At 44.8% G+C, this 27,388-nt stretch overlaps 1 protein-coding gene across 2 annotated transcripts in view; it reads left to right on the top strand.

The window, feature by feature from the left end:
• Nucleotides 1-27,388, top strand: part of ARHGAP17 (Rho GTPase activating protein 17) — a 94,523-nt gene that overhangs the window by 46,893 nt on the left and 20,242 nt on the right. For both annotated transcript variants that reach the window (XM_025416135.3, XM_025416134.3), the window contains exons 4-15: nucleotides 175-248; nucleotides 2,725-2,836; nucleotides 3,093-3,169; nucleotides 6,463-6,574; nucleotides 11,909-11,977; nucleotides 12,137-12,218; nucleotides 16,979-17,106; nucleotides 18,691-18,802; nucleotides 19,372-19,453; nucleotides 21,355-21,435; nucleotides 22,872-22,985; nucleotides 25,676-25,767. In XM_025416135.3, coding sequence (XP_025271920.1) covers nucleotides 175-248; nucleotides 2,725-2,836; nucleotides 3,093-3,169; nucleotides 6,463-6,574; nucleotides 11,909-11,977; nucleotides 12,137-12,218; nucleotides 16,979-17,106; nucleotides 18,691-18,802; nucleotides 19,372-19,453; nucleotides 21,355-21,435; nucleotides 22,872-22,985; nucleotides 25,676-25,767 — 1,135 coding nt within the window. The remainder of the gene's footprint in view (nucleotides 1-174; nucleotides 249-2,724; nucleotides 2,837-3,092; nucleotides 3,170-6,462; nucleotides 6,575-11,908; nucleotides 11,978-12,136; nucleotides 12,219-16,978; nucleotides 17,107-18,690; nucleotides 18,803-19,371; nucleotides 19,454-21,354; nucleotides 21,436-22,871; nucleotides 22,986-25,675; nucleotides 25,768-27,388) is intronic.

The following is a 27,388-nucleotide window of genomic DNA, read 5'->3' on the forward strand; positions in this document are numbered from 1 at the left end:
AGGTAAAGTCCCATAACTTCTACCTTTGAGACCAGAACCTGAACCGAGACTGGCTGTCTCTTATCTGTACGGTTTGCCTGGAGGAGAAATCACTGAAGGGTGACCTGAAGCAGGTCATTGAGAATGGGTGTCAATAATAGTGAAACCAACACAATGTCTTTTTCTGCTTTCCAGAAAAAACTCCCTCTGACCGCTCTCGCTCAGATCATGCAAGAAGCATCGACTCAACTGGAAGACTCTCTGCTGGGGTAAGTGTTGGCTGCTTTCAGGCAGAGAGTGCAGTGCCCTGTGAGTCAGTGGGAGTGTGTAGGTGGGTGGTGTGTGTGACAGCCATCTGTGTGATAGAGGGACCGTGAGCATGATGGCGTGGAGCATCCACCAGGAGAACGACGCAGTCTCTGTGGGGAAAAAGTGGGACACGGCCACTGGGATGGTAGAGAATCTTCCATTGAATAGGAACAAAGCTGGAGTTGGTTGAAAGGGCTGCTAGTAGTACGCCTGGGTGGCTCAGTGGTTGAGCATCTGCCTTTGGCTCAGGGTGTGGCCCCGGGTCCTGGGATCGAGTCTCACATCGGGCTCTCCACAGGGAGCCTGTTTTTCCCTCTGCCTGTGTCTCTGCCTCTCTGTGTGTCTCATGAATAAATAAATAAAATCCTTAAAAAAAAAGGGGGGAGGTGTGCTGCTAGCAAAAGTAATTGGTAGGGTCCATATTTATACCTCTGAATTTGGGTATAAAGAATAATAAGTCCTTTCTGTGTTCCAGCTGTTGACTCAGATTTACAAACTCTGGCCGGCCCCTTCTGGTCCTTAAGAGTCACTTCCTAGGGCACCTGGGTGGCTCAGTCGTTCAGGCATCTGCCTTTGGCTCAGGTCATGATCCCGGGGTCCTGGGATTGAGCCCTGCATCAGGATCCCCGCTCAGCAGGGAGTCTGCTTCTCCCTCTGCTCCTCCCCTGCATGTGCTCTCGCTCTCTCTCTCTCTCTCAAATAAATAATAATAAATCTTAATAATAAAAGAGTCACTTCCTTTAAGAGTGGTCACCATAATATCAATCGTGGTAATGTCAAAATGGTGTTATATCTGAATTATTTGGATTTTTTTATTTTTGCAGGAAGCATGTGTTATTTAATAATTTTTCAAAATCTAATAATGAAACTGTTTTCAGTATAAGAGGGAACGTTGACTGTCCTTCTACTTGCATCTGTGTGAAGCTGGTGTCCTTTTATCCCCTCTGCTCTCTCCAGCTGTACAGTGGGCTTTGCTTTCGGCTGCCATGCATGGACTTTGACTTCACATTTCCTGGGGCCTGTCCTGCTCCATGGCCTACAATTCTTCCTTTGTTCTTTGAAGGATGATGGTTTCCCCTCACTCTTTACCCTTTCTCCATCCTGTCCATGCTCTCATATTGGGGACAATGGCCCTGGATGGGGGGCGGGGGCGTGGCACACGTGTCCATGCTGGCGCCCCTGTTCCCTCCAGGTTGGTTGTGTCCCAATTTTTCTCCTTCATACTGTTGTCGTCAGCACAGCTGCTTCAAGAGTGCTTGCTCTGCACTAGCACTGTTCCACGTGCTTTCCAAGTAGTCACTCACTGAGTCCTCCAGACAACCTCGGAGGGAGCCTGTATTGCCACTGCCATTCTACCACTGAGGAAATTGACAGACAGAGAGAGTAAGTCCACTGCCCCAGACCACACAGCTGGTGAACGGCAAAGCCTGTATCCCATTCAGGCAGCTTGGCACCAGAGATCATGTTCTTAATGACAGCACCAAGGCCATCTCATGCCAGCGCCACACACGTTACTCTTTCAGTAGAACCCCATGGAGATCTTGAAGGGGAGAGCAAGGAGAGAGGTAAGATGAGAGAGGGAGTGTCAGGATGAGAGCAGTCGCCTCACTGGCACCCGTCCTCCGTGTGACATCAGCTATATGCTTACAGGGAAGCAAACGGAAACATGATTGTTAGCCCATGGTCTCTTCTACCCAGTAGAAAACCAGCACTCACAGTAACTCTGGAGAAAACACTGCCTAGGCTGGCCTCACTAACAGACACAAAACAGCATAGAATGAACTTTCGGTAGGATTCTAAAGAATTTCAACATGTTCTGCAGGACACGTGCCTTGAGAACCTAATGCTAGAGTTATCACCTCACGTTCACATACCTGCCTTACACGTAACACACAAAGTATACCCACGATAGTCCTTTTCATTTTATTTATTCATTTTTTAAAGATTTAATAAATTTAATGTTTTATAGCAACAGATGAAACATTAACCTAGCAATATAGTTATCAGTTTAACAGATGCGTAAGACACATTTGATAATGCCCATGAACAGTCGTTTTGATTTTAAAGCACAGATCTGGGTACGCCTGGGTGGCCCAGTGGTTGAGCATCTGCCTTTGGCTCATGGAGCGAGACTGGGGTCCTGGGACTGAGTCCTCCCCATGGGGAGCCCGCTTCTCCCTGTGCCTGTGTCTCTGCCTCTCTCTCTGTGTTGCTCATGAATAAATAAATAAAATCTTTTAAAAAGTAAAAATAAAGCACAGATCTGTGGACTCACATTTTGGGTGACACCCCAAACTTCTAATGTTTTTAAGGTTCTACTGTGTGGCACCCTAATGTGTTCCCAACCTGTAGTGAGCAGCACTGGCCCGATATGGTACTGACCTGCCTGACTCACTGAGCATACGCTTGTTGTGGGGGTGTCTTGTGTTTTTAAAGGAAGATGCTGGAGACATGTGGGGATGCTGAGAATCAGCTGGCTCTCGAACTTACTCAGCATGAATCCTTTGTTGAGAAAGAGATTGTGGATCCTCTCTGCAACATAGCAGAGGTGAGTTCTTTGACCGGGCCACACAGAAGAGCCAGGATTGGTGGGGGACGCATGATGAATGGTTTGCTTGTGTCTACAGTTTTAACAGTAATCAGCGGCTTTGACATATGCTTCTTTTTGGAAAGAAGGGGAATAAATGGTGGGTACAAAATCTTATGCCTAAGAGGGGAAAAAAAGTAAATTAATTATGCCCTTTCAAATGTTAAGTTTAAAACCCAAAGCTCATCCTATTTCATGTGTGGTTTGTGCTTTCTAGCTGGAGATTCCCAACATCCAAAAACAGAGGAAACAGCTTGCTAAATTGGTGTTAGACTGGGATTCAGTCAGAGCCAGGTAAGGTAGAGCTATGAAAATAACTTCTCCCAGCAACCATCCTCATCCCCCCACACAGGTGAGGGAAAGGTCACTCGGTGGACAAAATGCAGGTGTCCAGATTCACGCACTTGACCCACAGACCAAGTCACACCCACTTACACCTGCTTTTAGGGCTCATTCTCCCAAGTGTGGCAATGGAGATGATGTTAGAACATCCTGTTCTTAGTGAATGAGCAGTCAAAGGAGGCAGAAAAAAAGGAAAAGACAGAAACTTAAGGAAGTGTCCTAAGGGGCGAGGAGTCAGTGGCTAACCGTTCTAAGAGCATTTGTTGCTAGGGTAGCAGAGGGTAGGAATAAGTAGATCTCTGATCTTAGCAGTTCTGAGGGACCTGCCATGTCCAAACCCCATGTGGTTGTGGTCCTTTCACAATCCAATGCTGCATTCAAGTGGAGCAACGCCTGTAAAACTCAGTAACCATCTCTGAGAGCTGCTGACTTGTGGGTTGGTGCTGGATGGCTGTCTTTAGTGCTTCCTGGCAGGACTGCAGCCTGGCTGTGTCCCCGAGGGCATCTGCATCCGTGACTTATGTGGCTTTTTCCTCGGGTGACAGTGGGGAATATGGAGACAGTGCCCCGGGCCCCATCCTTCCTCAGACTTTATCACAAGGACTGCTAAACTTTCTGTAAAGGAGAAAAAAAAAACACAACCTTTCTGTAAAAGGCCAAGAAGTGAATATTTTCAGCGTAGCACCCTGGGTGGTCCCCGTTACAGCTATTCAACTGCACTGTGTAGCATAAAAACAGTGCTGGACCATAAGGAAATGAAAGCGTGGCTGTGTTCCAATAAAACTTCATTATTATTTTTTTAAAAGGTGGCTCTGTTAGCTCTCTGGTTAATTTTTTTATTCTTAAAGAATAATTGGCATGCAATATTGTATATTTTTTACCTGCACAACTTTGAGGTAACAATTCTATGCATTGCTCTGTGCTCATCACAATAAGTGTCATGACCATCTGTCCCCATAGAATTATTACAATATTATTGTGTTGCCTATGCTGTGGCTCTTCATCTCTGTGACTTATTTTGTAGCTTGAATTAAGCTACATGCAGTCCTGTGAGGTCGATGTGATTATTTCTCTTTGGCAAATATATGGGGATACAGCCCTCATTTCCTGAGCTTCTACCCATCACAGGTCTTTTTATTGCAGATTTAGAACATCTGTAGCAATTCTACAATATAGCATTTCCTTGTTTCTAAGCATTTCTCCTTGTTTCTAAGATGCCACTGAGTATCCTGCACCACTGATTTAATATTTACTTTTTGGGTGGAGGGTGGCAGGGAGAAACACCATTCGATTTAATGTACAAGTCACTTTTAAGACATGTCCTGATTTAAGAAACATCGAGATCATAAAAGGTATACATCTAGGCATTAGCACATGGTAAAAAGAATTGCCACCACTTACTGGCCACTGGCCACATGCTAGGTATTGAGCTCGTTTGATCCTTCCACTGGTTGCTATTTATTGGCTCATTGATGTTTTCACCAGCTCTCAGTGGGGTGCTTACTGCGTCAGACTCTCTGCTACGTATTACATGCAGAGACCCCTCAATGAGGATTGGAGAGGGAGCAGGATTTCGTGGGTTAGGTAACACCCCTTACTCTTGAGAAGAGACCTCTTTTACAGATACGGGTGGAACCTCCCAGAATATCTGCATGACTTGCTTCATGCCTTAGAGATGATACATGTCAGAGCTAGGGTCCTGTCTGCAAACCCTCCATGTTCCGTGTACACCTGTGATTAAATCCTCGGGCCTGGACCAGGCGTGGAGGCCACTGTGAGGTAGAGTTTGGGCTCAAGATAAAGAAGAATGTTCTAATGATTAATTAAATGAGGTCATGAATGCTCCTTACTGGAGTTGGTTGAGTGACATCATAGATGCTTATCTGCCACAAAGTTTACGTTTATAATACCTGTATTTATCCCGGAGGGGATTTTAACACTGATTCTTGATCTGCCTTCGTGGTCTTGTTCGTTTAACCAATCAAAGCAAGTATTAGAGAAACAAACAGTTGAATATTTCTTCTTTACTTATTCCTGTGGCTTTTCCCTGGAGGGAAATGATAATCACTAATGACTAATTACTCCTCATTTTCTAAGTAGGAATCCATTATACGGCAGATATTATCGGTACACACACACATGCATAAATATTTGTCCTCTCCCTGACTCCTTATGATGGTTCTGCAAGGCATCTTGTTTTACAAATGAGGTTATTGAGGCACAGAGAGGTTAAGTCATTTCCTGAGGTCACACAGCTAGTGACAGGGAGAGCCGGTTTTCAAACCTGAGCATGTCAGACTCCGAGGTCCATGCTCTGTGTACTACATGACATCACCAGCTGGGCAAGTGTCCCAAAGGCCTGCTTTGGAAGAGTGCCTCACCTCGGGAACTAGAAAGAAGGCAAAGCAGCATGCTCTCTGGGGGGCGGTGCAGCATCTGGGAAGCTTGAGGAGTTCCTAGCATGGGTTTTCATCTCCATGATATCCATGTTTACGTTTCAGTTGTTGAAACTTTCCAGAATACTCCAACAGAAGGTCAAAGCCTACTTGAAAACCACACAGAAAGTGTTACAGATTATTATTCCCATGCACTCCCCTATTCTTGCTATGATAGAATTCTTCCTTGTTCAGTCCTCTTGACCTATTGAAAAGGGAATGTAAATATTCCACATTATGCTTCAGATTTGCTATAAATTTTGTCTTTAGAATATTAGTGCTAAGAAATGTTTTTAATTCTACAAGTACTTTCCTCGCTGTGGATTGCTAGCTGCATGACTGAAGTTCTGGATTTTACTTGCTGGAAGTGATCACAGATGAGGATGGTAGCGGGAAGAGTCATAGGAGTCCAAGAGCAGGATTGACTCCCAGTGACTCAGGAACATTCCAGGTCAAAGGAGGAAAGCACATGGGCTGTTTGATGGCAAGGACGGCACGATTAGACACTCTAGGAAAGGGGTTTCCCGGCATGATTTCCAGCAGTGGGGCGTGTGTGAGACAAGGTGGGGTAGATTATTCTCAGAGCGGACAGCTGTGCAAGAGTCCTGTCATGTTGAGGAGCTCCTGGCTCTTTTTGCTTGCTTCCATTCCTGGAAGATAAACTCAAGAGAAGCCGACATCCTAGGTATGCTGCCCAACCCAGGTAGAATCAGTTTGGGGAAAGAATCTATCTCCCCGAGGGCCTTGACTCTCTACAAGGTTGAATATGTGCAGCTGGTTCTCAGGTGCTGGTTGCCCCATGTTTTGCAGGTGGAACCAGGCTCACAAATCTTCAGGAACCAACTTCCAGGGGCTTCCGTCAAAAATCGATACCCTCAAGGAAGAGATGGATGAAGCTGGAAATAAAGTAGAGCTGTGCAAGGTACAAGACTTTCCTGAATACTTTGTTCTTGGGGATCCCTGGGTGGCGCAGCGGTTTGGCGCCTGCCTTTGGCCCAGGGCGCGATCCTGGAGACCCGGGATCGAGTCCCGCGTCGGGCTCCCGGTGCATGGAGCCTGCTTCTCCCTCTGCCTGTGTCTCTGCCTCTCTCTCTCTGTGACTATCATAAATAAAAAAATAAATAAAAATAAATACTTTGTTCTTGCATCAACCTGGTGCTTGCAAATGACAGAGGAAAGGTCAAATATTGCAGATTATTGAGTGTGCCACACAAGTCCTATCAGAATACTCTGAATGACAGGAAAGAGGGTTTTAGTTTGTTCTTCCTTTTTTATTTCTAAGACCCTGCATGACTTTGTTCAGAATAAAACATTCTTTGAAAAAAGTTCAAGTAGGGTATTTTTTTAAATGACAAAAATGTCTGAGCTCATTTAAAATAAAGAATAGATGAAAAAAGGGCAAAAAAACCGTAGCAAAACATACAAGGTTACAGCAATTGTGGGAAATATCAGAAAGAGAGACAGAACGTAAAGACTGCTAACTCTGGGAAACGAACTAGGGGTGGTAGAAGGGGAGGAGGGCGGGGAGTGGGAGTGAATGGGTGACGGGCACTGGGGGTTATTCTGTATGTTAGTAAATTGAACACCAATAAAAAATAAATTAAAAAAAAAAGGTTACAGCAATTAAAACAGTGCACAATAGGGGTGCCTGGCTGGCTCAGCCAGTGGAGCAGGTGACTCCTAATCTCAGGGTTGTACGTTTGAACCCCACATTGGGTATAGAGTTTTGGTTTTTTTTTTTTTTAGATTTTATTTACTTATTAGAGAGAGAACATGAAAGCACGAGCTGAAGGGAGGGCAGAGGGAGAAGCAGACTCCTCCCTGAGTAGGGAGCCTGATGCAGGACTCCATTTCAGGACTCTGGGATCATGACCCAAGCCAAAGACAGACTCTCAACTGACTGAGCCAGCCAGGTGCCGTACATTTTATTTTATTTTAAAATTTTATTTATTTCTTTATTTAGAGAGAGCATGAGCTGGGGGAGGGACAGAGGAAGAGGGAGAGAATCTCAAGCAGACTCCGCACTGAGCAAGGAGCCCTACACAGGGCTTGATCTCTTGACCCTAAGATCATGACCTGAGCCAAAATCAAGAGTCAGACACTCAACCATTAAGCCACCGAGGAGCCCCCCAAAATAAAATCTTTTTTTTTTTTTAAAAAAAAAAAAAAAGCACAATAGGCACAAAAATAGTTCTGCAGAAAGCTAGGCTTTCTACAATTAATGCTATTCTAAATAATTGAATATATACTAAAGGGGTCATCATATATCTATAGAGAAGGAAAGTATTACTTTTTAAATGTTGCTAGAATTGGTTTATAATTGGAAGAAACAGAACTTTTAAAAACATATTTAATTTTTTTTTTTTTTTTTTTTTATTTGTTCATGAGAGACACAGGGACATTGACAGAGGGGGAAGCAGGCTCCTTGCAGGGAGGCTGATTGATTCCCGGACCCAAGATCATGCCCTGAGCCAAAGGCAGACACTCAACCACTGAGCCACCCAGACGTCCCAAGAAATAGAACTTTTTAACTCATAAAATAAATTCCAGATGAGATGGTTAAGTGATCTCATTCTCTGTGCATCTCTCTGTGAAGATAAATCTTTATTCCAAATGTTATTTGAGATGGTAAAGAAACAGGTGTTTGGTGCATCTTCAGATTTAAGCTTTCCTTCCTCTTATTATTCATCATTTTCCAAAAATGGTGTCTCTTCTTTTAGATAGTATTAAGACTGTAATATTTTAGTTTGTTCAGGTCACACTGTAATTCATTCTTCAAGACCGTGAACTTTAAGATTGGTTAACTGCAGCAAAATGACTTGTTTAAAATAACATAGAGACGAGGAATTAAAACTGGACTAAGTCATGCCATGCATGCAATTAAGTGCTTCTGATAAAATAGTCTCATCGTGGTTTATTGTTCAGAAGAGTCGTAGCTTTGCCAGTGGCATTACAGAGCATTCCTCAGATCCAGTCTAAGCTGGATCTGGGCTACTGGCTGCTTAGACATAAATGTGGCGGAGATCTTAGGAGTCTGAACTGGTATGTTATGGGCTCAAGTATCTTCTCTCAACATCCATGTCATAGTTTCTCATTTCCAATGGTGAAAACCTGTGACGATAGTTTCTGGCTCCCTTTTTACTGACTTCTGTGATTTCCTGAGATCTAAATACTTTGTCACTGTTTTTTTCTTTAACTAGGTCTCATCTACTGTATAATTTACATCGAGTTTTGAATTTCGTTTACTGCATTTTTCAGTTCTAATTATTCAAAGTCAGTGTTTTTTGATAGTGTGTTATTGTTTTCTAGTGCATCTTTCTTTTGTCACGTTTAATCATTTTATATGTACTTATTGTAACGGTCTTTGAGAATTCTGTTTCCTCTGTAAGAATTTGCTTCATGGTGGATTGTTTCCTCCTGTGTTTTTGCAGTTTTGTACTGCGAGCTCATTTTAAGAGAGACTTTGTCTCTGGGACTCCTAAGGATTGGGAGTGATTCTCCCCAGAGAGCATGACCAGTGCCAGGCCCTTTTTAACTAACCTTTCTCGGTTTGAGGATCCCCCACACAACATGTATAGTAAACTCAAACTCCAGACCTTTGCGAAAGCAGATGTAAAATGTTTGCCAAATCCAGGGAAATGTTTTTACTTTCCCAGACCCAGAGCCCAATACAAAATGCATATACTCTAGTCTTGCCGTACACTGCTGAGCAGATGTTTCCTAATCTACCCTGTCATCAGAGGAATAGTTCCTTGGGAATGTTTGTGTGGGATGTACGTGTGCTTGTCTGTTACAGTTCCTCACTTCACCAGGCCCAAGGCTTCATTTTCTTTTTTTTTAAGATTTTATTTTATTTATTTATATTTAAATATTTTATTTATGAGAGACACATAGAGACAGAGACATAGGTAGAGGGAGAAGCAGACTCCCTGCAGGGAGGATGCTGTGGGACTCGACCCCAGGACCCTGGGATCATGACCTGAGCAAAAGGCAGATGCTCACCCATTGAGCCACCCAGGCATCCCTAAGATTTTATTTCTCTATTTGAGAGAGAGTGTGTGCATGGAGGTGGGGGAGAGTCAGAAGGAAAAAGAATCTCAAGCAGACTCTTCACTAGCAGGGAGCCGGAGGCGAGCCTCCATCCCAGGACCATCAGATCATGACCTGAGGTGAAAGCAGACGCTTAACCAACTGAGCCACCCAGGCACTCCCAAGGCTTCATTTTCCGTCTTCTGACCCCATGTGACCACTAGACTCAATTGTCTTGGCCATCAAGGTGGCACAAACTCCCTGAGGTCACCCCCAGCTTCCACTAGTGCCAGGCCTTTTCTCCTCCCTTTTTTTAAAATTTAGTTTTCAAATTTCATTTAAATTCTATTTAGTTAACATATAGTGTAATAGTAGTCAGGAGTAGAATTTAGGGGTTCATCACTTACATATAACACACCCTGCTTAGCACAAGTGCCCTCCCCCGTCCCTCCCCCATTTAGCCTGCCCCCCCACACACACACCTCCCCATCAGCAACCCTATTCATTTATTATAGTTTAGAGTCTCTTTGGGGCTACTGGCTGGCTCAATCAATAGAGCATACAACTCTTGATCTTGGTTGGGGTTTGAGAGTTCAAGCCCCATATTGGCCTTGGAACCTACTCAAAAAAAGAAGAGGGTCTTTCTTATGGTTTGCTTCCCTCTTTTTTTTTCCCCGTGTGTTTATATGTTTTGTTTTGTTAAATTCCACATGTGAGTGAAAAGCCTTTTCTTTTCCCTTCTTTTCTTTCTTCTCTGCCCTGCCCTCTTCTCTTTTCTTTCTCTCCCTCTCTTTTTTGAGGGTGTAGAGGTGGGGCTCCATGAATTACTCTGTTGCTTTCCTGGTTATTCTAAAAGAATTTTTGTTGCTCCAAACTAGCATTTCCAGATATTTTTCATAAAGGAGGCCTTCGTGTTAATTTGTGCACTGAAAACAGAAGACAGTACATTTTATAAATACATACGTAATTAAAATATAATCTAGGATGTCTACAATTTGAATATATCAGATTAATTAGAATGTAATTCTAAAATAATAGGAAAAGTAGGATATATTTCTGTCCAATTGGCTAATCTATCACTCTTTTTTTTAAGAGTTTATTTATTTATTCATGAGAGATACAGAGAGGGAGAGAGGGAGAGAGGGAGAGAGAGAGAGAGAGAGAGAGAGAGAGGCAGAGGGAGAAGCAGGCTCCATGCAGGGAACCCGACGTGAGACTCGATCCCAGGTCTCCAGGATCAGGCCCTGGGCTGAAGGTGGTGCTAAACCACTGAGCCACCCAGGCTACCCTAATCTATCACTTTTGAAATAAATTATTTAATTTTGTATAAGCAATTCATCTACATTAGTTCAAATATCAAAAGTATAAAACAGGCACCTGGGTGGCTCAGGTGGTCTGCCTTCAGCTCAGGTCATGATCTCAAGGTCCCGGGACTGAGTCCTGCATCGGGCTGTCTGCTCAGTGCAGAGTCGGCTTAAGATTCTCTTTCTCTCCCTCTGACCACTCCCCTATACACATGCACTCTCTCTGTCTCTAAACTAAATAAATCTTTGGAAAAAGTAAAAAACCATGCAGAGTGAAGTCTTTTCTTCCATCCTTGTCCTGCTTACTGAACTCCCACTGCTCACCAAAGGTACCCCCCTGTTGTCAATTTCTTGTTTTTTTCTTCCAGAGATATTTTTAATCGAATGTAGCAGCAAAAATATAACATTTCTTTCTTTCCTATTTTTACACAGATGGTAACACAGCATAAGTAATGCTCTATACTTCACTTCTTAATAAGAATATGAGCCGTGTATCTTGGAGATCTTGCCATATCATTCCCCTAATAAGCTTCCTTATTTACTTATTCATTCATTCATTCATTCATTGTCATCCTAGTTATGGACATCTGTTTTTTTTGTTTTTTTTTTAAGATTTCATTTATTTATTTGAGACAGAGAGACAGAGAGAGAGGGGGGCACGCGTGGTGAGGAGGAGCAGAGGGAGAGAGAGAAGCAGACTCCCCGCTGAGCAGGGAGCTCGATGCAGGGCTTGATCCCAGGACCCCGGAATCATGACCTGGGCTGAAGGCAGATGCTCAACCAACTGAGCACCCCAGGCACCCTCCCAGATGATGGGCATTTAATCCGTGGCTCTTTCCATGACATTTTGCTCTGAGAGCCCATGGATATTAATTCTCAGATAGCATTTTCTTCAGTGACCTGTCTTCTCTTCCACTCACCAGGATCAACTAGCAGCAGATATGTACAGCTTTATGTCCAAAGAAGGGGAGTATGGCAAATTCTTTGTTACGGTAAGCACCTTCCCTTGACAAAATACGAACGCATTGTAAGAATTGAGTCATTTTAGCTTTCTTTTGCAAAAGATTTCATTTTTGGTTTTGCTCACCATTGTGTGTGTGTCCATCTGATGCTAACGTTACTTTTGTTTTTGAATGTGGGTCTGTTCTCAGTTATTAGAAGCCCAAGCAGATTACCATAGAAAAGCATTAGCAGTCTTAGAAAAGGCCCTTCCCGAAATGCGAGCCCATCAAGGTAATGTAACCTGCGTGCTGGCTGATGCCCCTTTCCTAAGCCTCTGCCACTTGCGCCTCTGTTCTTCTTCCCCTGACTCCTTTGCATGCATCTCCTCTGGCTAACGCCTCTCTGCCTCGGAGAGTACTGTCTCCCAGCATAATTTCATCTTTCCTCGCCGCATTCTCTAATTTCTTCCAACCCAAATTAACATACTAATGGGACATTCACAGCTCCCCTGACATCTTCAGTTGAAGAGGGAGCTGGACCCTTTGGGCTGTGCCTGTGTGTGTTTTCCCGTCTTATCCTTTCCCAAGTCAGTTATTCATTCCGTTGGGTTTAATTCTGACCCTGTGATTCTGAGAGCGTATGTTCTAGGGAAAAGAGTGTGGACCTTCTAAAAGGAACTTGAGAAGTCAGTACTCGATACTCCCTCGTCAACGTGACTAAATCGTAAGGCCACGGCCAACTCCTTCCCCCTCTTCCTTGTGGTCCTACAAGGCTCTGGATCTTAGTGCTAACATTCTGCTCACCGTAGACTTCACCCACAAGCCACGAATGGACTGAGCTTTCTCCTGATGTTTAGTTTAACCCGAGCACTAAAGCTCTTGACTCTGTGACTTGCCGTCAGAACACGTACCAGCAGAGATCAGTGAGCCCAGTTGAGGCAGAAGTTGCTCTGCCTTCTTCGGACCTATCATACTATTTTGCTTGTGTAGAGCCCATACGTGGAGCTTAGGGTCCCCCTGCAGAACCTCTGGTCTGAGCTGACGAGGAGCAGCCAGGCGCTGAGTGTGGTGACCCTGTGATCTGGACAGCAAGTCAGCAGGTGTGCAGGCGGGATATATGTGTGGGGGGTGTGCGTAACCCACTGGCACCCTCAAGGATGCCACTTCTCCCCTAAATTGGAGGAGGTCCCAGCACCTTCTGGCTTTGTGCCTGAAAGGCTTGGGAATAGAGAATTAGAAAATTCTGTATGTCCACCACCTTGCAAAATCTGATCTTCATCCATCCTGAGTCCATGTGTCTGATCGACCCTTCCTACAATGAGTTGTCCTTGCTTTTCTAAGTGATCCCCTTTCTTGTTCGTGGATGATGAGGTTGAGTCACAGTGCACAGGAGCGACGCTGCTGGCAAGCACTCAGCCTTGCAAGGGGCAGGCGCTTGCCGGGCAAGTTCCAGATGCCAAGAGCGGTGTATTTGTGGGATGCCTACTGTGCGCGGGGCCCTGTGTAGGAAAAAGCAGGAACCATCATCATCTTAGCCTTGAATTAATTAAAGTCTGGTTTGAAGATGACTAATAAGCACAAAGAAAGAGAAGATTGGGTTTGGGGAGCATGACTTTTTTTTTCTTTTTTTAACTGTTTTTTCCCCCCCAAGGCTCTTGTCCCTAGAGAAGTATATCAGCAAGTGACAGGGAACAGGACGAGGGCAGAAGGAGGCTGAGGATGGAACAGGGGGCTGGCGTGCGGGGGTGGAAACCCAGCGAAGGAGACAAGATCCATCTTTCTCTGTGGGGTTGCCACACCTTGGGCTTCAGCTGCTGCCGCCTCTGCCTGTCCTCCTGTCTCCCTGCCGTCCTAGTTCCTGTCTTCCTCTTCCTTTCTCTTCTTTATTTCCAGAAAGACTCAGAGCATTCTTACTGTAGGGGACCCCCCACCTTGACCCCCCACCCCCACCCCCGGCCGTCGTGTCCCCGGGCGCTGCCATCTCACCCACGTGGTCAGCTGATGGGACTTGGTACCCACCTGTCCGTAGCCCAGGGCCCTGTTGCGTCTCATCCTCCTGTTCTTCTGGGAGCTGTCTGAATGACTCGTTTCCTCTGGCCACCCCGTCACACGGTGCAGTCTTGCATCTGCTCCCAGTCACCCTTCAATTGAGATTACTGGGGCACCTGGGTAGCTCACTCGGTTAGGCATCTGGCTTCGGCTCAGGTCATGATCCCAGGCTCCTGGCATCAAGCCTCACATTGGCTCCCTGCTCAGCTGGGAGCCTTCTCCCTTTCCTTCCAACTTGTGTTCTCTGTCTCTCTCTCTCAAGTAAATAAATAAAATCGTTAAAAAAAAAAAAAAAAAAGTTAAAATCCTGCAGCTCCCAGTTGAACCAGGGCTCTTAATTGTCGGATCCTGGCATCTGATGTGGCTTGGACTGTCTCCTTTGATGGCATGTGTGCCCCATCGCACCTGGTTGCGTCTTTCATTGTTAGGGGTGTGCTCATCCCCCTCCTGTCCCTCTTGTCCCCAGAGTCCCCTCCCGGTGCCAGCCCCTATATCACCGGTGTCTTCACCCTCACAGTCTCCCCAGTGCTGGTTCCCTCTGAGGGCCGGCTGTCCCCTGAAACTCCACACATTCCTAAAGCAAGCTGATCTTCCCCCTACCCCCTAACTGTGCTTTTCTCCTCCATGTCTTCTGGATGCCATCTCCCTCCAAACCATCCAGGCTTGACCTTGGAGCCCGGGTCTGTCCTTTCTACCCTCTGCGGGGCCTTCCCCTCCACCCACACCATCGCCCCCCTGCTCCCGGCCCTTGCTTCTTTGGGCAAGAGCTATAAAATCAAATGTAAATTTTGAGACTCAAGGTCCCTGGTCTTTTCTCAGCTCATCTTCCTGGTCTGTTTCCTTCAGAGCCCCCCAGTTCCCCTCCTTGAAACCAGCAGCAAACACTTTGTCTCCCGAGTCACTCTAACATCTGTGATCTGTGCCAGAAGTCACAAACAGCCATAATCTCATTTTTCAAAAAATTTTGCCATCATTTAAACACCAGATGCCTTCACATAACAATGCGATTTTTGGCTTCTCTTGAAAGTTTCAGAAAGTCTGGCGACACTGGATCTGCTTTCCCACATGGTGACATGGGTCAGGAGCCAAGGAGGAGGGTCCCTCTGCCCCCAGCCTGACTCAGCACCTTGGGTGTCTCCCCAGCCCCTGTGGACACCCGCACCTGTGACCCTTGTCCTGTCATTTTCCAGCCACTACTTGGCAAGCATGTCTTGTTTTGTTAATGACTGTTGTGTGTTTACGTGTACGTCTTGTATTTTCTTCCCAGTTAGAAGGGTGGGGAGTCTCCATGAACTTGGGGTGCTGCTGTGGTGCCCCGCACTTAGCAGGCCTGTTGTTGGAGATGCCAGCACCTTTTGGGCAGTCTGGCTCGGGAGTTGTCCAGACCACTGGTTCTCACATCCACCCTCTGCCAACGTGACACCAGTGTGGGGGGTGAGGCACCCTGCAGAGCATTTCCTAGAAAGTTCTAGCGGGGGTTCAGAGAATGCCCAGCTCTTGCCACCATGGGGTCAGGCATGCGGTGGCAATGACGGCAGGTGCCATTCACAGAACTCCCCTGAGGATTCTGATGTACCCTCTTCAGCGAAGGGATCACATGGTCATTTTCTGCCTATGTTGAGAATCATTGTTAGATGATAGGGACAAAGTTTGCAGGGGAAGGTCTGGCCTCTGAGAGCACTGTCACAGAGTTCGGTGTTCTGAGAAGGGCCAAGCCCCCAGACACTCTTGCTACTAGGAATTACACTGGCTGTGGTTGGGGCTGGGGTCAGGGAGCATGGGCCGGAGATGAGGAGGCGCCTGCCTCCTTGCCCTAACCCCCCCTTCGACCTGGATCCCCTTGCTCTTTCCATCGATTTTAACCTTGTATGAGCTCGCAGGCCCGTGGACCCGGGAGTCTTCTTCCTTCCCGTGTGTGCAGATCACGCGATGGGACCTGTCCCTGCTCTTATGGTAGCAAGAGGGTAAGAGGGCACAGCAGAGGAATACCGCCTGCTTTGAACCCAAGGTTCGAACAGCACAAAGTAGCTGAAGGACAATTGTCCGTTAATGGTGCTGAGAAGGATGTGAACCTCCTGTCACTGGAAAGGACTAAGTGTTCCTCAGTCGAGTATTTTTCTCGGAGTGGTTTCCCCTTTCTGCGTCAGTGTGCTTCCCCGGCAGCACCACATCTGTACAGCACCCACCCAAACAAGTACTTCTCCTTCTAACAGAATACGTCCATTCGCTAAATTCTTGTTTCTGTTTTACTGCTCTGTTGTATGTATTCCTCCTGCTAAGCTGCCTCACATCTCTTGTGGAATGAAGCGGAGTATGTGACCCCAAAATAATATAAACAATTGCTTTACTGCTGGCCCAGGCTTCAGCCTCAGCTGCTTTGGGGCTGCAGATACTGCGTAGTTTCCTACTCAGAATGTTCTGGACCTGGCTGGGGCTACAGCATTCAGAAGCACTGCATGTCGCGGAGACGTTGCATTTAATATGAGTTCACATTGGCCATCTTCCAGTGTTGTGTGATGATGCTTGGCCTGTGTTTAAAATCTTAGGAAATTATTTCCTCCTTCACATTGAAGGAGTCTATTTCTTGTCCTCGAGTTAAAAGGCCAGTGCTGCTTTGCATGGCTAAGAGTAAATGTCCTTCCAGTGAAATGAGTACGCTCAGACGAATCCTTGGGTTAGCGCCAGGCAGTCCAGCCCATGTGTCCCGTGCAGGAGCCCCATAGTGACTTCTGCTGGGCAGCTCCCACTGGGTGCCTTGGAGGGTGTTGAGGGCTCTGTTCCACAAGTAACCTCCCAGCTGGGACCTATTCTTGCTCTAGTAGATGGTAAATAACCAAAGCCAACAGAACAGAATTTTCCCCTTTTCCCAAAGCCTCAACTACCAGTCTCCTAAAAAAAAAAAAAAAGAAAGACAAAATCCCCTTTGGTAGTTTGGGTAGGAAAAACCTCCCCAATGATGCCATGAGATCGTTGGGTGTCTTACTGGATGGTTTGCTGCTCTAGATAAGTGGGCGGAAAAGCCAGCCTTTGGGACGCCTTTGGAAGAACACCTAAAACGGAGCGGCCGTGAGATCGCATTGCCCATTGAAGCCTGCGTCATGCTGCTCCTGGAGACGGGCATGAAGGAGGAGGTGAGGGGCACAGGCCAGTGTCAGTACTGTATACACTGATGGCTTTGCAACTTTTGTCACTGTGACCCACATTTTATTTTATTTTATTTTATTTTTTTTTAAACTTTTATTTATTTATGATAGGCACACAGTGAGAGAGAGAGAGAGGCAGAGACACAGGCAGAGGGAGAAGCAGGCTCCATGCACCGGGAGCCTGACGTGGGATTCGATCCCGGATATCCAGGACCGCGCCCTGGGCCAAAGGCAGGCGCCAAACCGCTGCGCCACCCAGGGATCCCTAACCCACATTTTAAATTGGAGCCCTGCACAGTATACCTGGAATTCACACAATGAATGAAACCAGTTTCACTGAACAATGTTTCCCTTTCCTGTACACTCTGACTTTCTTTTGCCCCACTTGATTGTTTCATTTTAGACTCTGATGGTGATTTGGGACATTGAATTTCATGATGCACTAAAAGGACCAGAACTTCTGGGAGCTTTTTAGTCTGCTTATAAGAATCTTACATTTGTGTAGTACTATGCAGCATTGGTGTGGGGTTTTTCATACTTATGTTGTAGAATCCTTACCCCCAAGACCCCACAAACCAAGCAGGGCAGGTCTTCTTACTCCTTTTGTCAATAAATGAGTGAGTGAGTTCATGGTGGGGTGGAATCAAAATCACATGCCAAGTCTTTTTTTTTTTCCTTTTAAAAACCTTATTGAAGTATAATGTCCATCGTAAAAGTATGTATCATAAGCGAATAGCTCGTTAAGTTTCCACAAACTGAACCCACCCACATAATGAGCACCCAGATCAAGGAACACCCCAGGAGCTCTCCTTTTGTCTGCTTCCAGTCACTGCCATAATCCCCCACTGATGTGACCCCAACTTCTTGTAGCCAAGATCAGAGCTGCTCAGCCAGGGCCAATTTTGTCCCCCTCAGGAGCTATTTGTCAAGATCGCAAGACATTTTTGATTGTCACAATTTTGGAGGCAGGTTTGCTACCAGCATCTGGTGGGTAGAGCCCAGGGCGGCTGCTAAACATCCCACCAGGTGCAGGACTGCCCCTACAATGCAGCATTATCTAGCCTGAGATCGAGAAACCTGGCCTAGATGAATTTCACTTAAAACCTGAGTCTTATAATTCCTGGACCAGTGTCATCATAGTCTAACCTTTCTTGGTTGACTTCATGTGTTTTCTCTAAGGAACCCTTAGGGCAGTGGAAGTGACTACCAGTCTAGTCTATCAGTTTTTTACAAGATGTCAATTTAAAAAAAAATCCTACATTTAGAAAAATCTATGGCAATCAACCTTGGGGAGTATAAAATACTGCATTTAAATAGATTTCTGATAGGCACAGATATTTTAGCACAGGGGCAGGCAAGAGCTCCCACCAATCAGGAATGAAGTGCTCACTGCCTGCTCATCTGCCCTCTGCCTTTGCTGGGTCCCATCATCCTTCCTGGTCGCCCTGCAAGGCGGGCAGCGATCCAGCCTCAGAGATGAGGTGTGTGGGAGTTGGGCCGGGGCCGAAGGCTCTTGCACAACTGGAAGCCCACAACTTGAACTTGACACTGAAGGCCTCTTGTTGTCTTTAGGGCCTTTTCCGAATTGGGGCTGGGGCCTCGAAGTTAAAGAAACTGAAAGCTGCTTTAGACTGTTCTACTTCTCACCTGGATGAGTTCTACTCCGATCCCCATGCTGTGGCAGGTGAGCTGCAAGGGGTTGCCCTCGGGGTGGCAGGCAGGTCCCATCTCAGACAGATCACCTGCTAAAAACCCAATTTTCATTTTCAGTAACAGATAAAATTGAAATGGCCTATATAGGTTCAATTGGAAAAACTGAAATGACACACATAACTGAATCAGTACACACATACACGCGCACACACCCCTTTTCCTGTTTTGGGGGGTTTCTTTGTTTTCCTGATTATTAAGTAAAGGTGAAGGTAGCTTATCATCTAAATATTTGGAGACTTGATTGTATTTTCTTCCCTTCTTTCTCCTTCAAAGTCTAGATCTACCTGAGGATGGTAGAATGTCCATTAGAAGGTGACTTTGAAGTTAATTTCATTTTCTACTGACCCTCAATATATTTTACAAAGGGCTGGAATTTGTTTTAGGAACACTTCATGCTCTAACCACTCCCACTGATTCATAGCTTGTTCTAGATATTCTTAGCAGGTTGTAATTGTGATCGTTTCAATTTGTAAAATAATATGTCCCGAGATTCCCAGGCTTACCCCTTGACTTACTCAAAGTGAGTGTTAATAATTTCAGGTGCTTTAAAGTCCTATTTACGGGAACTGCCTGAACCTTTGATGACTTTTAATCTGTATGAAGAATGGACACAAGTTGCAAGGTAAGTTTAAAGGACACTGAGTTTTAAAAGTAAAGGAAATGATGGGATATTATGTCCCCTTTGTGAATCATCTTACTCTCAGGGATCATAAAATAACATTAAAATAGCACATGTGTTAAATAATATGTGCCTGAGTTCTTAAGTTTAGGGTGAAAATATTGAGTATTGTTATGTGTGGGAAGGTCACCACTTATGCATTGGCTTCAATTTGTGTGAAGTTATATGGATAAAGACATATAGTGGGACCCACATTAATTGATTGGCTAATCACAAACCCCTTTTTGATTGAAGAAAGCCCTGCAGTGGGGACAAGTGTCATACTGGCCAGTGGCAATGTACCTGGCGAGCCATGTGGAAACTCAGCTGAGCAGTAATACAGTGTTGACGGTACTAGCAATGAGAGTGCCCACTGTGTGCTAAGGACATACTGATCTCGATACCCGTTACCTCCTGTGATCCATGATTAATGACATAAAAGATGGATGTGGTTATCTTCATTTTACAGATGTGGGAACTGAGGCTAGGGGAGGGATGGGACCAAAGTAACAGCAAGTAATTGGCAGAGCAAGAATTCAGACCCAGACCTGTGTGACCCAGAGACTGTGTCCCTATCCTGTGTTTCCCCCACTGCCCCCACCCCCATCTTCTGTGTATCCAGGAGCAGTCAGCAGCCTCTTCTAAGAAGTCCCAGAAGCTTCTCTCTGGCCAGCCAGGCTGCCTCCTTGTTAGCTTGTGCCTCATGGTTCTGACTGCCTTCCTCATCCCTCAGGGAGGAGGAACAGATCACCCTGCCCTGCCTACCCCCCCTCCTCTATCTCTAGCTACTGTCACCTGTTCCCAGTAAGTGAACTGCTGGGTCCGATCAACTAGGCTTCAGCAGCAGTGACTCTACCATCGGTAAGGTTTTTAAAGTCAGAGTAAGTTCATAGTCATGGTCATATCCTTGGAACCTGTGTGTAGCCTAGCCTGTTGGCTGAATAAATGGAACCCAATAGCAGTGTCGAGTAGGGGAGCATTCTGGGGTCTCTTTTGTTGGGTAGCCTGCCCCACTTCTCCGCACCTTGATTCTTTTCTCAGCTCTGGGACTCCCCAAAGCATTCCCATGAGAAAATACACTTTTCAAAGCAGGTGTCTGTTTATTGGTGTATGAATTCTCCATACTTGAGAAATGTCAACATCCCGGTGACATATTGACTGGCCTCTGAAGTGGAATTATGTTCACTTCCTGCTTCGTAACTCCAGATCAGTTCAGTCGTGGGGAATATTTAGGTCCAAAGGTACATTGTGTGGGCAACTTGCTAACATTCTCTCCTGCTCTTGGGCAGGGTGACTGATCTTATCTATTCCTCTTTTGTGTCTATGTAAGTTTGCATGTCAAAACTGTAGAGCAGAAGAGCTCCTGTGATTGCTTCATGACTGGGTAGGGCTTCTGTGTCTGGAGCCTTTGAGCAGAGTTAAAGGCAGGGAAAGGGCAGGGGGAGGGTGGGCTGGCTGCCCTGTGGCTGGGCCAGCCAGAGTCTGGGCTCCAGGGAAGCCTCTCGGGGAGATACACACTTCTTAGACAGAATTTTCAGTGGTGCCTTGTCTCCTGAGTGCCAGGCGCTGGCACAGGTGGTTTCAGGGTTATGCCTCTGGAACATCTTCATCACTTGGCAAATCAACATTCTTATCCCCAGGCGGGCACATCAGGAGACTGAGTCTTGGAGAGGCTAACTAACTGCTCAGAGTTAAATATTTAGTTGGTATTTGACTCCGAATTTATTTGTTTCCAAATCCATCCTGTTTTCCAGCTGTGCTTCCTCTGTCAACAAGGGCATAGTTGTTACCTCTTAACAATACGGGTTCCGAATGGTGGATTTTTTAATGGAAGGTTATGAATACAGGTTTTTTTTCCCCCTCAGTGTGCAGGATCAAGACAAAAAACTTCAGGATTTATGGAGAACATGTCAAAAGTTGCCACCACAAAATTTTGTGAACTTTAGGTATGTATGCCTGGTGTCCTGCAAATTAAGCCACCAAACCACAGTGACTCTGGCATAAAGAAAGGTGCCGCCTGCAGGGAGACCATTCAGTCCAAGCACGCTAATAAACAAGTGCTTTGGAGAGGAAGGGGGGTTGCTGGGAATGGGACTCCATGTATATTATTGTGATGCATATCACAGTGTAAAGCTTCTGCATCAGCCTGCATTAACAGGATTAACAGCTAAGTCTCCTGGTCGGTTTCCCACGGCAGCTACTAGGAAAAAGTTCTCTTGGAAAGTTGGTTTGGCTGCATGTTGGATTTGAAGTTTAAAATGTCCATTATAGGGGTTCAGTTGATAGAGCATACAACTCTTTATCTCAGGATTGTGAGTTCAAACCCCACATTGGGCATAAAACTTACTTAAATAAATTTTTAAAAAATTGCCCAGCATGTAAAAGGCAAAAATTAATCAACAATTCTATCTTCTGGGGACACCTTGGTGGCTCAGTTGTTGAGCACCTCCCTTCTGCTCAGGTTGTCATCCTGGGGTCCAGGGATCAAGTCCCACATCGGGCTCCCTGCATGGAGCCTGCTTCTCTCTCTGCCTCTCTCTTGTGTCACTCATGAATAAATAAATAAACATAAAAATTTTTTTTAAATTCTATTTTCTGTAAAAGCTTTTCTATATGCTATGTAATTTATTTTTAATATAGCACAAGTCATCCTATTAAATGAAATGTTTAGAACTGGAGATTATGTGTTGCTTTGTTTCTAAGAAAATTTACCATAGAATACATTTCTAGAATTTAACCTCCATTTTCCTTTTGACCTAAAATGTGACTTTGAAGAAGCATAGAGAGAAGAAGGATACGAGGTAGCTCTAAGTCATTGAAAAACCAAAGAAAATTTTGTAAAAGGGCTTGGTCCAAAATGACACATATTTTATTGGTGAAATTTCTGGTATCTTACCTGACCTTTATTTCAGCCCCGGGTTCTACCACTAACATTTTGTAAGCACAGCACTACAAAAGCAAGAAATTACCTACAGTATAGGAGAGACTGTAACTATATGATAAATTGGAGATTTTCATAATTACCACATAAAGTATTTTCAAATACAGTTTCCTTTAAGCAATATCTCTATCCTTGTATTTTTTTGTGTTTGTATTAGAACATATTGAGCCCATTGTTAATCAGATTGTAATTTACTGAGAGGTAGTTAGGGCATAAAGGAGAAATGGTTTGGAAATACACAGCAAATAGGGACTGAATAATGGAGGTTTATATGTGAGCTGTCTTCCTCTTTGAAACAAAGAGCACAGGACTTTGCAAAATATGGCACCCGAGCCAGATTCTGATTCATTACCATTCTGCACTTAGCACCGGGGCAGCAGGATGCTGTTCCTACAAATATTTCAGCATATATGCTCTCCCCCTTCCTGTCTTCTCCCCCAGGTATTTAATCAAGTTCCTGGCAAAGCTTGCTCAGACCAGTGACGTCAATAAAATGACTCCCAGCAACATTGCAATTGTATTAGGCCCTAACTTATTATGGGCCAAAACTGAAGGGTAAGTGATGTTTCCCCATAGCATGGTATTTTAATCTCACCTTGCAGTGGTTGCCTCAGTGGTTGAGCATCTGCCTTTGGTTCAGGTCATGATCCCAGGGTCCTGGGATCAAGTCCCTCATCAGGCTCCCTGGAGCCTGCTTCTCTCCCTCTGCCTGTCTCTGCCTCTCTCTCTCTCTCTCTCTGTGTGTGTGTGTCTCATGAATAAATAAATAAAATATATAAATAAATAAATAAATAAATAAATAAATAGTAATTTGAAAAAATAAAATAAAAATAAAAATAAAAAAATAGTTTGGGGGCACCTGGGTGGCTCAGTCAGTTAAGCTTCTGCCTTTGGCTCAGGTCATGATCTCAGGGTCCTGGGATCAAGTCCCGCATCAGGCTCCCTGCTCAGGGGGGAGCCTGCTTCCCCTTCTGCCTCTGTTGGTGCTCGCTCACTATCTCTCTCAAATAAATAAATAAAATCTTAAAAAGAAAAAAAGATATTTGGCTAGCACTGAGAAATGTAAACTGAATAGGAGAAAGGGGTCTGGGAAGTCAATAATGTTGACATTGGTGACATTATAATTACCTCACTTAATCCTCACAAATAGCCTTTGTGAAGTAGGTGTGTGTGTCCTCCTTTTGACAGATGAGAACAAGGACCTTGTCTAAGGTTACACAACAGGGAGGTGGGGGGATCACAATCCTATCCTGAACCTTCTCCCACCGTCCCATGACTGCCATCATTATTCTTCACATTGGAAGATCATTGGCAGTTCAGGTTTCCATTAAAAAATGTAGTGACTTTCTGAAATAAAATCTTTCTATTTTTCATTCATTTATTAAGTGTATGCCCAATCTTGTTTAAGGAAGTATTTATAGGATTATTTACAATGATCCAATGTCATAAAGCAAAATTAACAATGCATTGATATATACAGTTAAATACATATGTCATATCTTACTGCAAATAAATTCTTTGGTAGACCAAAGAGTTAATTATATAAGAAGTGATGTCATAAACATGGCAGGTGAGTTACCTTTTGGAGTAGAGAAGTATTTTCTAAACATCAAATCAGTATAAAAAACACATTTGAAAATGGATAGAGGGATCCCTGGGTGGCGCAGCGGTTTGGCGCCTGCCTTTGGCCCAGGGCGCAATCCTGGAGACCCGGGATCGAATCCCACGTCGGGCTCCCGGTGCATGGAGCCTGCTTCTCCCTCTGCCTGTGTCTCTGCCTCTCTCTCTCTCTCTGACTATCATAAATAAACAAAAACAAAAACAAACAAACAAAAAAAAGAAAATGGATAGATTTGGCTCTGTCAACAGCTCCAAACTTCTAAATATCGTAAAGTGCCTTAAACAAATTATAATTCACAAAACGAGGAAGACATTCCTCCAGAAGTGTCTGGAATATATTAAAAGGCCTTGCAAAAAAAAAAAGGCCTTGCAAATCAATAGGCGAGTAGTATCTCCTGAAAAAGAAAAAACTGGCCAAGAACATGAATAAATAGTCCCTCCCCAACCCAGCAGGTTCCTAATGCGCGAGGGTGATAGATATGGTATGGTAGGAAGTACGAAAAGGTGGGGAACAAAATTTGTAGGCAGAGCTTGCAATTTAAGCTGGAATTTGAAAGGAGCTAGAACTTTCTCTTGGTTGGAAATTGGGGTGAAAATCTTCTTCCCACTGGGAAGAAAGGTCAGGTAGAGAAGGAGGAGGTAGGTTTGGGACAGTCAGACAAGGGATCCAGCCTCTTAGAAATTTAGTTTCCTCGTGAATGAAACAGGCCTCGTAACAGACCCCGTGTTATAAAAATCGAATTAAATGAGCTGAAGACCCTGATGCCCTGAAGCATGATAAGTGCTCCATGAATGTCAGGCCTTTGTAGCTTTTACTTCTGTGGTATTCTGACTCTGAACTGGAATATGAGCACCTTGACATGAGGGATCGCAAGTCTTATTTATTTTCTTCCTTTGGAACCCTGGCATTCACACTCTCAACTTCTGAACGTGCGTCTCGGGACCAGTCCACAGATATGACAGCCTGATAGTCTGTGTAAATATAGGGCACAGGTTTTCTAGTGCAAGGGGCACACTCTTGGTTATATTCTGGGCAAAATCGTTGGTGGTCACCCAAGATGACTCTCACAGCCAGTACTGCTCCATCAGGAAAATGCCTGGTTGAAACTCTGTTCCAGACCAGCTTGAAATCAGCATGTGGCCATACCATTGTTCACCAGCTCACCCGCTGTTAATGCAGTGTGTGCATACTAAGGAGTGCCAGCTAAGTCGGGGTGATTTTTCCTCCTGGGGCGTCACCACCACACATACACACCACCACCACACACATCACCAGGGCCCCATGGATCTAATTTTTCCATTTGTGTTTAAGTATTTTCTTGTTTTAAAGTAATTAAATTGGGGGCTCCTGGGTGGGACAGTCAGGCATCAGACTCTTGCTTTCAGCTCAGGCCATGATCTCAGGGTCCTGGGATGGAGCCCCGAGATGGGCTCCACACTTCCCACAGAGTCTGCTTGAGATTCTCTCCCTCCTCCCTCTGCTCCCCCCCTGCCCATTATGCCCCCCTCAAATAAGTAAACCTTTAAAAAATAAAAAATAAAGTGATTAAAATGCTCTGACACAACCTGCAGAAATTGGAGACTGCCTGGGGGAAGCAGTCTAACTCTGTGAATGTCCTTTGCAGATCGCTGGCTGAAATGGCAGCGGCTACCTCTGTCCACGTGGTTGCGGTCATTGAGCCCATCATTCAGCACGCCGACTGGTTCTTCCCTGAAGGTAAATTACCTGTCTTTCCAATTTCACAGACCACCCAAGCAACACAATAACAATATGAAAAATTCTTTAAAGAAGAAAATGCATCAGTAATCCCTTCGCGATTACATGATTGGCTTCATTTTTTTCACGTTTGTCTTTAGACCCCTTGCGTTCACCTTTGACATATTGGCATCCACATTATTTTGTATTTCGCTTTACTTAACTTCACGCTGGAGTTGTTACTCAGCCAGTGTGAACTAAATACCCTAGGCACCATATGTTTGCTGGTGAGATATGCTGTCTTCCCTGGAGGAAGCTGGCCCTTGGAGATGAAGGCCACCTAAACAAATATTATAACACATGGTGAGGGAGAAGGAGGGGCCGATGGTTTGATGAACTCAGATATTGGGCACAAAGAACTGGGACTGCTTTATGGAAGAGGCGACACTGAATGTGCAGTTTTCCATTGGGAAGACGGCTTTTTGTTTCTCTAGGCAGAGAGCTGGTTTTGTGTAAAAGTGGAAGATGAAACAGGATAGGTTGATTGGAGCCACTTTGTGAAGGTGGGAGTTGGCCGTGTCAGAGAAAGAGGATTTCCACCTACCGGTGATCAATTTTCAAACTACGTTTGTTGTAGTCCTGGGAACCACAGAAGTTCCATGACCCCCTTCAGGGGCACCGGTATGGCAAGTTTTGTGAGTCCAGACCTCTTGCCCCATCCTTTCTCCTGGAGTGTGAGCTCCTTGACAGTAGGGCGTGCTTGTTTCTCCTTTACCATGGTCTTTACACCATTGAGAATCACACCTCACTCACGTAGGTTGCTCAACAAATACGTGATGTAGGATTGAATACTGGCATTTTGCCCATGACTTCTTTGGGAAAACAAGTCTCAGAAAAACCGCTGTAGGCAGTATGGAGTTGGTGTTGCCTTTTATTTGTATTTTATATCAAACCATAAATACCTGTCATTTTTTTAAGTAATCTATGCTTATTTTTCTCCTCCATATTCCATGATTATTCTTTTTACAAAGAAGAAAGCAGAGGAATTGTGTGACTTAAATTCTGAATTGCACCCCCTCCTTATCTCTAGTTTCCTCCTTTTACCTCCCCCTGGCTTGGCAAGCCATTCTTGAGAAGATGAGGGGGTGGTAGGGGTTCCGCTTGGGAAACAAGGAGGGCTGATGGGAGTTTTATATGCTCTATACCTCACATGTAGGCAGACCTCATTTCATGGCACTTTACTTATCGTGCTTCCTAGATCCTAGGAAGGTTTTTTCAAAATTGAAGGTTTGTGGCAACCCTGCATGGAGCATGTCTGTTGGTACCATGTTTCCGATAGCATTTTGCTCATTTTGTGTCTCTGTCACGTTTTGGTAATTCTCGCCATACTTCAAACTTTTTCGTTCTTAGTATATTTGTTATAGTGATCTGTGACCAGTGATTACGACTTGCTGAAAGCTCAGATGATGGCTAGCATTTCTTAGCAATAATGTATTTTGTAAGTAAGGTATGTACGTTGAGTTTGTAGACATAAGGCTATTAGACACTTAATGGACGACAGCATAGTATAGACTTAATTGTTATGTGTGCCGGGGAACCAAGGCAGCCGTTTGACTTGTTTTATCGTGGTATTCATTTTATT

The sequence above is a fragment of the Canis lupus genome, chromosome 6 (genome assembly GCF_003254725.2).
Source record: "Canis lupus dingo isolate Sandy chromosome 6, ASM325472v2, whole genome shotgun sequence".
Lineage (NCBI taxonomy): Eukaryota > Metazoa > Chordata > Mammalia > Carnivora > Canidae > Canis > Canis lupus.